Genomic DNA, 12,016 nt, shown 5'->3' with positions numbered 1-12,016 from the left:
TCGAAAACAAACAATTCGGCGCCTATGTGCCTGTGCTGTATTTGCGTACCGCAGTAGCCGACGTGCCACGGCAGGGCACCATGGTTGTTGATGCGACCACACGAGTCGGGCGATCCATGCTGCGGAAAGATTTGATGCGACGCTGGGTGCCCTTGCTCGTCATGTCCTGCTTCCCAACTGATATAGGCTGCAGATCTGGTGATTGCTCGAAACCACTAATAGCATGACTCTTAAGCCGGAGGACTAGGCACTGGGGACTTTGGTCGCGGGGAAAGAGCATGTGGAGGTTTGCTAGCTGGAGTCTGATTCAAGCAGACAAGTGGCGGGAGCCAGTGTGGTCTACGGAGTACCTACCACACACCCAGCCCTAAGTTACCTTCTGCGCTGCGAGTTTTTGCACTTGTGTCGGAGTTTGTCAGACACGGCCGGCGCGAGTTCCACGAGGGTTGAGCCGGTGAAATCCAGTCTTTGATTGGATATGGAAGTGCGCAAAATCCATCACTGGCTAGAGTGTGCTGACTTGGCCCGTGTATAAGTCGCTAGGACGTTCCGTTGATCCACGCCGTATTTCCTCGGGACTGGATTGGCAGAGAGAGGGTACCTCGTCAAGGGCGCGCAGAATATCTCGGCGGGGGCTCCAGCAAATGTGTCAACGAGTGAGTTGTGGCTTCAGAGCCCATGGGGCGACCGGAAGGATCGGGACAGCTGTTGGCTGGAAGTGCGAATCTGTTACATATGCGCAGCATGACAAGCGCAAAAACGGCGCGGGCCAGGCATCAGTTGAGAGGCACGATGCGATGGATTGGGGGGGGAAAGAGGCGTGTTTTTGCGCGGCCCGTACGGCGGAAGCCCCAGCGGCCCTCATCTGTGTGTCTGATGGCGGAAGGTCGATGTGGCTCTGGCAGCTGCCGGATTAGCTCTAGGCTAGCGGCCCCCTGGCTGCTGGGATGGAGGGATGACCACCTGCAAGTCAGTGCTGGTGCGGCTCCGACTGGAGTCGACGGCGAGGCTCAAAGAGGAAGTTTGGTCTTGGAGGGCGTGCCGCGTGCAGCTCGCACCGTGAGCGCCGCGCAGGCCGACCCCCAGTGGTGTACAGTTTTCATACGGTGCAGAGGCAGCCCCGCCCCGGTGCGCTTGAGCACGCAAAAAAAGGACAGGCAGCCCTGGACTGGAGGCTGGCCAGGACAGGACCTAACTTAGGACCTTGCGTGGCCCGGTGCGCTCGCTCCTGCCTCCGCAGGTAAATAACTCTACCTTGAGGCTGGAAATTGTCCGACAGGCCCGCTGGCCTCTCGGGCGACCCGATTAATCTACCCAAGGCGGGCACTTTGAATTTCACAGTCCCCGTGTGCAACTACTGTATAGTGCTGTTGTTCCAACCTCGAACCAACAATTGCCGTCTTGTTGGCCATCCCCAGATGACATCTCGTTTTTCTTCTTCTGCCGCACGCCGTCTCCCTCCTGCTCCCATCGCGTCATCGAACGTTGCGCCTTGAACTCGAACATTTGCCTCCCTCCGCCCCGGCCACTCTGCGACCGCTCCAGCTCTGACGATCCGCACTGCACCACCACCGTTTGGGAGTGATCTGTAGCGCACTGCACGGCACCCAGACACGCCTCCCCGCCGCGAAACCATCCGGCGCTGGATCCACCACACCACCTTGCCGTGTGATCGGCACCTTGCAATACCTTACACCACACCCACGGTCGCTCCGCGAGAACCTTGCAGGCGACCAAAGATCCCTTGCTCTGCTGCATCTCGCTGTCCTCCTCTTCTTTCGTGCCTCCCTTTTCCCTTCTTCACTTTTCTTACCTTGCCCGTCTTGCGTCAAACCATCACCCACGGCCCAATGCCGCTTATATAGCCTTGACTCGGATGCCCTCAACTGCGCCGTGGGCTACGGGCTGCAGTCGGAGGCCGCATCGTCACCCGCTCCGGCGCCTGTAGCGCCCGCTCTTCGGTGCCGGCTCCAACAACGCCCGCGACACAGCACCATAATGGGCGCTTCCCGGATTCCGGACTCGATTGCCGAGCTGGTCGCTACGCCAGAATCAGAAAAAAAGCAGCCCGTTCTTGCTAGCCGGCGCGCCCCGGTCTTGCATCTTGCGCTACCTTTGGCCGGCAGCTACAGCGTCATCCTCGCCTACCGCAAAATCGTCTCCGCCAAGGCACACCACAGCATCGGGTGGCTGCAAACAGAAACCAAGCGTATCAACACGTACAAGGACCAGGCCAAGCACATGCGGGATGCCACTCGGCAGTGTCTGGTCGGAAGTGCTGATGCCCCAGCGCCCGGCTTGTCGTTTCGAGACTGGGAGGACTGGCTCGGCCGCTGGGACGTCATTGCGGATCTGGATGCATTCTTTGCGCCGCATCTCATCGAGGCCTACAAGGGATCCAAGGTCGTCATAGTCGAGCGTGACGTCGAGGCATGGGTTAAGGACATGGACGAACTCTTGATTAAGCCCCTTTTCTCGACGTGGGGTCACTTCTTCGCCAGGTTTTTGGAGCCGGTAGCGAACCGACATTCCTACTGGGCGACAAGACAACTTCTCTGCGCATACTTTCAGGCAGACACGAGGGAGACCATGCTGAAGAATATGAGAGGTGCATACGAATCACACTACAACACCATCCGATCGAAGGTGCCAGCCGAAAGACTATTAGAGTACCAGCCAGGAAGCGGCTGGGCGCCATTGTGTGCCTTCCTTGGGGTACCGGTTCCCGACTGCCCGTTCCCCGAAGAGGACGAAACAGCCGTTTTGAAACAGTTACTGCGTGAGCTACATCAGAGGAGGCTGTTCACAATCAGGATACGCCTCGTCTTCGCTACCATGCTAATGATCGGCATTGCTCTTGGGGTGTGGGCATATTTGCGGTATACATGAGGCACTGTCAGCTTAGTCTGACGACGTTTCTTAAGCGCCCACCACGCCGCCACTAGCCATGTCTGCGCACCAGTCTCGGCTCGAGCTTCGCCTGGTAATGAACAACAACAAGTTCATCATGCTGAAGGCTTTACGCTCAGAAGAGAGCGAGACTGCGCACTACACAAGCTCATCCACTTGCCTGAAGCTGGCATATGGCGGTGTATTTGTGTAGACTCGTTGCTTAGCACGGGACTTGGCAAATTGAAATGGATCATCGAACTCCATTTCATGTTTGTCAACTGGCAATGAGCCGGAGGTAGTCAGTGGCATCGTTTGTAGGGCAATGTCCTCAAACTGACGCGCACTAGTCGATACCCTACTCTCAGGCACTGAGTCAGGTCCACATCCTGGAGGCATCGAAAGCAGCAGAGGCACAGTGGTTTAACAGGCCAACCCCAGCAGTGCAAGCGACGGGCGCTTTTTCGCGCACGCAGTCAAAAGACTCTGCATGTGCTCGATCCTATACGCCAGTGTCGCATTGGCTCTCACGCGCGTCTGCGCATGTGTCTGAATCGCGAGCCGCATTGCTCGAACAGTAAGCGCTTGCTATCGGCGGCGAGGACCAATTAACAACAATGCAATGAAGTCAAAGGCGCACTTGCTGAAGCGCAGACACCAAATCACTAACGAAAAAGTATTTAAAAGCCATGGAAAAAAAAAAGATTAAACCATTGAAAGCAAGGACTCCAGAGCCGTGGTGATGCAAATGTGTGATGATATGCTCATGTGCGCCAGATCCTCGCCTTTTTGTTTTCCCGTTTTCTCCACGAATCATGTACAAAATGTAACCCTTTCTAGGAGAGTATATCCAAACATCTCTCTATTGTTTGTGGTCGCCGAAGGTACCGTGATATTTGCAAGACGACACCAACGGTAGCATATCCGCAAGCCGCTCATCTCCAGATCCTCGGATCTACCCCCCGTTTCTTCGCAGGACACTCAAAAGAAGCTATTTACAACAGTAATAACAGTAGTGAAGACCATGCAGACCGCCCCGACAGCCATAAACACCACGTCGCCCATCCTGGCCCAGCGGCCCTGCGCGACGCCCTTGTAGTGCAGGTAGGCAGGATAGATGTACACCAGGGGCACGCAGGCAAAGCTGCCGATGAGCGCGACGAAGCGGTCGAGGTTGCCGGCGCCGACAATGCTGATGGCGCCGCACAGGCACACGAGGAAGGTGCGGAACGCGTTCTTGGTCCACTTTGTGCGCGTGGACTTCTTGCCCGACTTTGACGCGGCGAAGATCTTGCCCTCGATGATGCGCAGCGCGGGGAAGAGCTGGACGGGCGTGCCGACGAGCACGGCGAGCGAGTAGAGGAACTGCACGGCGTTCACGAACTTGCTGGTCTGCGGGTAGTTGTCGATGATCTCGATGCTCGTGTGCGTGCCAAAGGTGGCGTAGCAGAGCGCCCCGACAGAGGTATACAGGACCGTGATGATGATCATGATTGTGCCCAGCAGGGGCTCGAAGCGCTCGGGCTTGGCCATGGAGGACTGGATGGGCAGGATCAGGCCGATGCCCTCAAAGGTGAAGATGGCCGAGCCGATGGTGAGGAAGTAGCTGTCCGGGTTGAACAGGACGACCGTCTTGTGGATTCCGTGGGATGCTATCTGTGCAATGTCAAAGTAGTAGATGTAGCTCACACCCAGCAGGATACACACGTCTGCGAGGAGGGCGGCTGGGCCGAGCTTGGCGATGTTGCGGATAAAGGCGAGCGGGATGAGCACGACGAGCTGGCACAGCACGAGCGCCGTGGCGGACAGTGGTGACTCGGACGTGTGGTACACGGCCTCGAGGAAGGAGGTCATGTTCTCCGCGACAAAGACTATGCCGGCGCACACAAAACCAAGCTGGGACAGGGTCACCGAGGCGAGAATCAGGCTGCGCATGCGCGAGCCCGCGATGGCCTGGCCAATCTCACCATAACCGCCGCCGTACTTGGCCTTGCACTCGAGCAGGAGGTGGAAGGCGACCATGGTAACAACGGCAACGGTGAGCATTGTCAGCGAAGAGAAGAGGATGCCACCATTGTTGAAAGCCTTGGGGAGGAACATGATGCCCGTGCCGATAAAGGCCTTGAGGAGGGTGAAGAAGGTCTTTGTCGTGCTGGCGGTAGAAGCCCTCGGCGCCCGTGCGCTCTTGCGGCGACCGAGCAAGGGGCGTGTCTCTGAGGGCCGGCCATCGTCTTCGTCCTGGGCTTCGTCATCCGATTCGATAGCCTCGTCGTCCGAGTCTGCCAGATCCTCACCAGCGAAGCTGCCATAGAGGTCGAGGAACTCTACAAAGTTGCGGGTGACGGGGATCTTGGACGCCCAAAGATGATCGGTGCGGTTCTGCTGGATGAAAGCGCGCCGGAAGCCTCCTGGAACCATGTGATCGGCAATGGTGAGGCCCTCGTCTTCGGCATCGGCCGGCTGGAGGCGGGGACTGTGGAAGGTGGCAGCACGTTTGTGCATGCGCGTGCGAGCCGCCGCCCTAAAGAGGTCGCGATGCATGTCGCCGCCCTGCAGCTTGAGAGAGCTCTCGAGACTGCCCGCATCGCCGCTGATGCTGCCTGAGGCCTCGCCCGAGTCTTGGTCATCGGCACCGCCGTCGAATTCGGCAGAGTAACCGGCGGGGAGGTGCTCCGAAATGACCTGAGCCTCGCGCTCCCGGTCAATGTCCGAGGGCAGCGGTGACGATGCCCTTGCCTCCATAGTGGGGTTGATGTTTTGAAGTGTTTCGTTGGAAGTGCGGATGCAAGTCTGCTGTGCTCTAGGCGAGAGGGGAGGGTCGTGTCGACATCCGGCGGGAGGACCGGCCCTAGGCGAGGGATCCTGGGGCAACGGGCACGGACAGGACAGGATTCGGCGTGCTTGAAGGAGGTTGCGGTTGCTGCACAGCTGGCCTGGTCGCACAACCGTGATGGGTGGCAGGACGGGCCAGTTGAGTTGAGCAATGGCCACGAAGGTGTGTGGTCGAACAAGGTAGAGAGGGAAGAGAAAAGCTTGACTCCGGTCCTGGCTGAGCCGGGCCGGGGCCCCATGATGTGCAGTGCGGCACCCCGTCCATGGATGACGTCTGGCCAGGCGGCGTCGAAGCGGTCACGACAGCCTCGCCCCTGCACCGGCGCTGGCCGCCCACGGACGGTGTGCGCGTCCCCACGTGCGACGGCGCCTGCGCGCCACAGGGTTCGCTGTCGGGTGCGGGCCTGGCTGGTGGCCGTCCCTAGCCGAATCCTCTTCTGGACAGAGACACGATGGAATTAGTCATTGACGAGACTGCAACGTCTCCAGTGCAGTACATGTCGACTGACTCCCCGTTGATTTTTTCTTGGGTCTTGTCTTAGCATCCATCCGAGACTTTGTGTTTCGGCCAGCAAAGCGCCACCCGTCTTTTTTCGTCGGGGTGCAGGACCCACAGTTGCAATTAACCTTAGTCATTCACCCCGATCGCGGGGAAGCGGCTGGCAAACCAAAGGCACAGACAGGCTGTGCCAATGCAGTCTGCACGCATCGGACGGACACTTCCAAGGTTGGCAAAGAGCCCAGGCACTTGATTGCGGCCTGCCGGCTCAGCCTCGCAAGGACACCGCAACTTTAAATCGAGCGCTTGCCATGCTGAGTGGCCCATGCCTTAACAGTAGTAGCCTCGTCAAGGTTGACCAGGCCGTGGCTAGACTGGCTTGGGCAAATCAGCCAGCCACTGCGCGCGAAAACGCTGGCAGACACGGATTGCCAGCAACAGGACATGTAGTTTCGTGTCATGGAACGTGCCTTGTGTTATCTACTGTCCTAAGCTGTGTCCTTGACTCTTTTCTGTGCTTGGTAGGGGTCGCCTGTGGTGGTCTAGGACCGGAAGGCTGACGGGGACTGATTGGCTGGCAGTGCACGGCGGCCACCTGAACGCAGGCCCGCACCTGCCAATAATACGCTGCCGCGCGCCTCCTGCCGCAACCTTTGGAAACACGAAATTGCTCCCTCCTGCTCAGCGCCAAAAGAGCCTCACTTCTCTCGCTACGGTCTGGCCATAGTCCCCATGTCAGCATGGGAGCCACCGTCTAGCCTTCATCGACTGACGCGGTTGCTGGCCAATCGTATCCCCCGCCCCATGCCTTTCGAGTGTTTCATGGACCTGCGCTCCGGGTCGGCCAATCGGGCCCTCATTTCTTTCCTTGTTGCCCATACAGCTCGACCTGGTCAAACACGGATATGCCACGATTCCAGGGGCCACAGAGCCTATGGTATCGTGCAGCAGGAGGATTGCATGGTAACAGGGTCGCTGCACCGATACCATGGGCACTTGCATACAAGTCAGCTAGCTACCCGGCCGTTTCGTCGATCTCGAAATCTAGACCATCTTGCCATCTTTCCTTGTTTCTTGTTGATGTCACGTATTCTTCGCGCGGGTGCCGTAGTCTCTCTTTCGTGTCGCCATCCACGTCGTCATTATTCATCGTAAGCCCACAGGTGTTGCTTCCAGTCATAGTAGGCGAGGTTTGACACCCGCTTCATCACTCTCATTGTTCACCCTGCAACCCAGCCCAACACAACTCAGACTACCTGTTGTCAGGACTTTTCCTCTCGCCGTTATAAAATCTACATATACCAGGCGATCTCACCAGCGGTCGTCCCAATGATTTCCCTTTCTTTTCTGCTTTCAGGACTCTTTATTGCAGACATCTCAGCGGCTGGTCCGTTGAGGCGGCCATCGCGGTAAGACACGGATACAGACGATCCTCACCTTTCACCATGCTGACGACATCTAACACCAGCATCGAGCGAGATGGCCAGCTTGCGCATGGGAGGCGCTTTGCTAATACCACAACGGCACCCTTCGAGTTCACACCTGCGCCATCGTCACTAGTAGTGATTCCCATCACTGACAGCTCGTCGACTGATCCTGTCTTTACCGACTCAACGTCCTCAACATCAAGCGATAGTGCTTCAATTCCCGATTTCACCTTTTCTCACCAGCAACCTCAACCCACGACAGTGTCAGTACCCACTGTGATAATCATTACGGCAACGACCGATGGTCTGTCAACCTCTGACAGTGTCGTTCCGACTGTTTCCGGCATCTTTTCGACGCCATCCCCGAGTGGCTCTTCTACATTTTTCACAGGCAGTGAGCCAGGCACTGCAACTTCAGCATCGACGGAGACGGTTCCCAGCACAGCGACAACGACCGGGCGACCTGTGGTCACGCCGTTCCCTCCAGCTGGCTCATCGCAAGCCACTTTGTCCTTGCCAGCTGCCACGCTCACCACCTCAAAGTCGCAGCCTGGCGCGGCATCGTCAAGTCATTCTACGATAACGGCCACAAGTCGCGAGTCTGGTTTGTCCTCTGCTGCACCCCAGCCCACCTCAAAATCTGTCACCTTCAGCTCGTCCTCGGCAACGCGAGACAACACGTCTTCGGCAACATTCAGTTCTAGCAGCGCATCCATCAATGAGTTACCTACTGTCATCAGCTCGATCCCAACGGCGACAGCTACTGTCGGACCTGATGTGTTTACACAAAATCTTCAAAGAGCGAAGCAGTACAACGCGCTATTCAAAGATCTGACAGCACAATCAGCGTGCCAGAATGGACAAGTCGCCTGTGTGAACCTCGCGTTTGCCAGGTGCTCTTCGTCCGGTACTTTTGACATTACGCGCTGTCCCACAGGAACGGTCTGCTATGCACTTCCTATGAACAACACTGCCGGTGTGCAAGTCGGCTGTTCGAATAAGCAGACCGTGGAACATGTGCTGGGAATAGTGGTGCCGGATCTCCCCCCGACGAGTACATCCTCGACACCGGTGGCACCAACCCTGCAACCCACGGGAACAAACTCAGTTACGGGCACGACGACATCGAAACCCGTGTCATCCATTGAGCAGCTTCCCCTGCCCACAGCTAGCACAACCAGATCAGAACCACAAACGAACATCGCCACTCCCACCAAGAGCACCTCGTCTACCGATCAGGATGAAGTGACGACCACTTTGACAGTCACAGTGCAACCCACAACACCCAGTCCGACGGCGACGTTGATCACCCTAACAACCACCTTGGGACTTACCGTGACCACCACGCCATCGACTTTTCTGACATCGACTCGCCCAGCCAGCCCCAGTACACGAACAACCACGGTATATCTCAGCACTGAGACGACGAAGACCAGCTCGACGCCGCAGATCACACCCACGGAGCTGGTGGTGATTCCTATCGAGACGGCTGACGCAACCCCCGCAACTCTGTCCCCGCCCCCCATTGTTCGTCCTGGGCAGAACCAGGGTGATGGCGGTGCTGGAGACCACCCGCCTGCCCCGGCCCCTGTGACTGTCACAGTTACACAAGACCACTATTTCACCGTCACGACTACAGCAACGAACGTGATGACCACGACCGCCACCGTTACACCTTAGCCAAAGGGATGAATACAGTTTTCTCAGAGGGGGTTATCGGTCGTCTTGTTCGTAGGGCACAATCTGTATAGAATGTTTATAACATAACAATTGCCTCTGAGGACCTGTCATGAAGAACACCTGTCAAGGGGTCACAGACATTGCCAGAACAGCATATAAAAGTCCAAAAGTATAAAAATCGATAAATTGTTTCACTGTTGCGTGGTCATCCAATTTGGTTTGAGAGCAATCTCGGGCTGAATTCTGAAGGTAATGAAATTATATGTCGTGCCATACGATGCCGAGAATATCCATGTCCGTGTCTATGTCTAAGGGGGTATATATTTATCCTCATCCTCATCAATCACCAACTCTTACTACGCTCCCTCCATCTGCTTTTTTCCCACCTCCAGAAAGACGAGGTTTTTCCAAATCTTACAAGCCCGGAGCCATTATTTCATCTGCCACCACGGAGGGGGGACGGAGCAGAACCACTCTCTACTCGCTCTTTGGCGGCCACTTGCCGCGCCTCTCGGCCCTCACATACAGGTTGTTTGGCCGGATGAGCTGGAAGTACGGGTCATACTCGACCTTGCCGTCCGTGGGGCTCGCCAGAGTGAAGCGGTACCGCCAGACGAGCTTGGGTAGGAAGATCTTGACCTCCTGCAGGGCAAAGTTGAAGCCGATGCAGCTCCGGGGCCCCGTGGCAAAGGGCATGTAGGTGCCCTGCGGCGCGGGCTGCTTGGCCTCGCCCGTGGCGGCGTCCTTGGCGAGCCACCGGTCCGGGTCGAAGCGGGCCGGGTTGTCCCACAGCGCGGCGTTGTTGTGGATGTGGTGCAGCGCGGGGATCACGATGGAACCGGCGGGCAGCTTGTAGCCGCCGGGGAGGACCATGTCGGTCTTTGCGGTGCGGGCGGGCTGGTAGGACGGGTTGTGCTTGCGCTGGGTCTCTTTGACGTAGGCCTCCATGAAGGACAGCTTGGAGATGAGCTCGGGTGTGACCTGCGTGTCGTCGGCGAAGCCGTTGTCCACGAGCTCCTGGACCAGCCGGTCCTGCATGCCCGGGTACTGCACGAGGCCGTAGATGAGCCAGGACAGCAGGGACGAGGTTGTGGTGAAGCCGGCGCCCGTGGCGACGACCAGCGCCTCGGCGAACTGCTTGGGCGGCAGCTTGTTGCCCTTGGAGTCGGTGGCGCGCAGGCAGTAGTCGACCAGGTTGTCCGCCTTGAGTGCGGCCTCCTGCAGCTCAAGGTCCTCGATGCCGCCCTGGGACGCGGCCTTGATGGACTCCATCAGGAGCTCCTCGATGCGGGCCGAGGTCGTGCGGAGCAACTTGGGCACGCCGAACGGCAGCGATGCGTACCAGGGTCCCCAGGCGGACACGCGCTTGTTGAGCTCCAGGCCCATGGCAATCTTGATGACCATCTCGTGGGGCGGAGCGTCCACCGCCGAGAAGTGCTGGAAATCCATGCCCAGCACCAGCTTGCCAACTGCCTGCGAGCCCATCTTGAGCATGTAAGCGTACACGTTCCACGCTTCGCCACGAGCGTCGAGCTCGTCAAATACCGCGAAGGAGGACTCGACAGTCTGCTGCATGGTGGGCGCGTAGTGCCGGACTGCCTTGGGTCCCAGAGCCGGAGGGAGGAACTTGTGTGCGGCACGCCACTCGTCGGTGTCAGTGTCGCCGAGGAAGACTCCCGCGGCCTGCAGCTTGATGGGGTGCAGGGGGTGGCCCGGCACAATGAGCTTGGTGAAGAAGTCGGTCTCGGAGAAGAAGATGTTGGCGAGGGTCGGGTCGTTGGTGTGGAAGATCTGGCTGCCCATGTTGTTGGTCTTGAAGAGCGGGCCGTACTGGTCAAACAACCGCTGGTGGTTGCCCAGGTGGTCTGGGTAGATTTCGAAATAGTTGCCGACGTAGGGCAGTCCCTTGGGGCCCGGCACCGCGCGGACAGGCTTGCCGTCAATGGCGATGGCAACGGGACTTGTGGCAGCGACAATTTCGGCGACAGACGTCAGGCTGTGGCCGTCTTGTGTGAAGCCGACTCCTGGTTCTATTTATCAGTGTTGGCTCTTCTGTGTAGACGAATATGGACAACTCACCCTTGGGGTCGACGATGGAGAAATGTGAGGCCATGAGGTGCTGGACATCCTCAAAGTGGCTTGTCCGGGAGACCTCGATCTCTGTGGTGCTGGAGGCATCCTCGCCCAGCAGGTAGAAGGCTATTGATGCCATGGTGGTGGTGATGACTCTGTCTACTTCCCAGCGGTTGTGTCGATCTGAAGAGGTGAATGGGTCCTGGCGATGTCTTGATGGGTCGAGGATAGAAGTATGGCTGGTTTAGTTTGCCGACCTTCTTGAGACGATCAACACGACGCGGGAGGGGCAGGATGATAATAAATGGCAACGTTTAGACAGCCCAAGACAATCTACCGGATCCACGGGACCAAGCATGATAAGCAGTCTCGGCAGAAACCGCTGCATCGGGCCACGCCCCCTACGGCAGCCAATATTCACAAGCAGAGTGCATCATGGCCTTGGCCCAGTGGAAACAGGTTGCTGGCTGGTGGAACCGGAGCTCGCGCCTGCTGGGTCAACGCGCGACCGATGAGACGGATGCAGCATGGGAGGGACGCTGAGCCGAGGCTCAAGCAAGATGAGCTCTGGCTCTGGGACGTGCTGCGGTCCCTTGGAGGGGCCCCCACGTCGGCG

General features: G+C 57.9%; 4 protein-coding genes across 4 annotated transcripts; 2 read left to right on the top strand and 2 right to left on the bottom strand.

Annotated features, from left to right (window-relative positions):
* The first annotated feature begins 1,878 nt into the window (after positions 1-1,878).
* Positions 1,879-2,968, top strand: B0I36DRAFT_37941 (uncharacterized protein). Its single transcript, XM_046160765.1, has one exon. The coding sequence runs from the start codon at positions 1,999-2,001 to the stop codon at positions 2,887-2,889; it is 891 nt and encodes a 296-aa protein (XP_046006599.1). The 5' UTR covers positions 1,879-1,998; the 3' UTR covers positions 2,890-2,968.
* Positions 2,969-3,593: 625 nt separating this feature from the next.
* B0I36DRAFT_335755 (transmembrane amino acid transporter protein-domain-containing protein) lies at positions 3,594-5,932 on the bottom strand. Its single transcript, XM_046155520.1, has one exon. The coding sequence runs from the start codon at positions 5,629-5,631 to the stop codon at positions 3,871-3,873; it is 1,761 nt and encodes a 586-aa protein (XP_046006598.1). The 5' UTR covers positions 5,632-5,932; the 3' UTR covers positions 3,594-3,870.
* A 1,349-nt stretch (positions 5,933-7,281) lies between these two features.
* On the top strand, positions 7,282-9,535 carry B0I36DRAFT_388564 (uncharacterized protein). Its single transcript, XM_046161255.1, has 2 exons — positions 7,282-7,629; positions 7,689-9,535. Exons 1-2 carry the CDS (start codon positions 7,550-7,552, stop codon positions 9,325-9,327), a joined length of 1,719 nt encoding a protein of 572 aa, XP_046006597.1. The 5' UTR covers positions 7,282-7,549; the 3' UTR covers positions 9,328-9,535.
* Positions 9,536-9,804: 269 nt separating this feature from the next.
* On the bottom strand, positions 9,805-11,539 carry B0I36DRAFT_253873 (cytochrome P450; the record flags this gene model as incomplete). Its single annotated transcript, XM_046150788.1, has 2 exons — positions 9,805-11,351; positions 11,407-11,539. The coding sequence occupies 2 exons, from the start codon at positions 11,537-11,539 to the stop codon at positions 9,805-9,807; spliced, it is 1,680 nt and encodes a 559-aa protein (XP_046006596.1).
* Positions 11,540-12,016: the final 477 nt, after the last annotated feature.

Source organism: Microdochium trichocladiopsis, assembly GCF_020744255.1.
Source record: "Microdochium trichocladiopsis strain MPI-CAGE-CH-0230 chromosome Unknown B0I36scaffold_11, whole genome shotgun sequence".
Classification (NCBI taxonomy): domain Eukaryota; kingdom Fungi; phylum Ascomycota; class Sordariomycetes; order Xylariales; family Microdochiaceae; genus Microdochium; species Microdochium trichocladiopsis.
The sequence above is the reverse complement of the archived record's forward strand: the minus strand, read 5'-3'. Positions and strand labels throughout refer to the sequence as shown.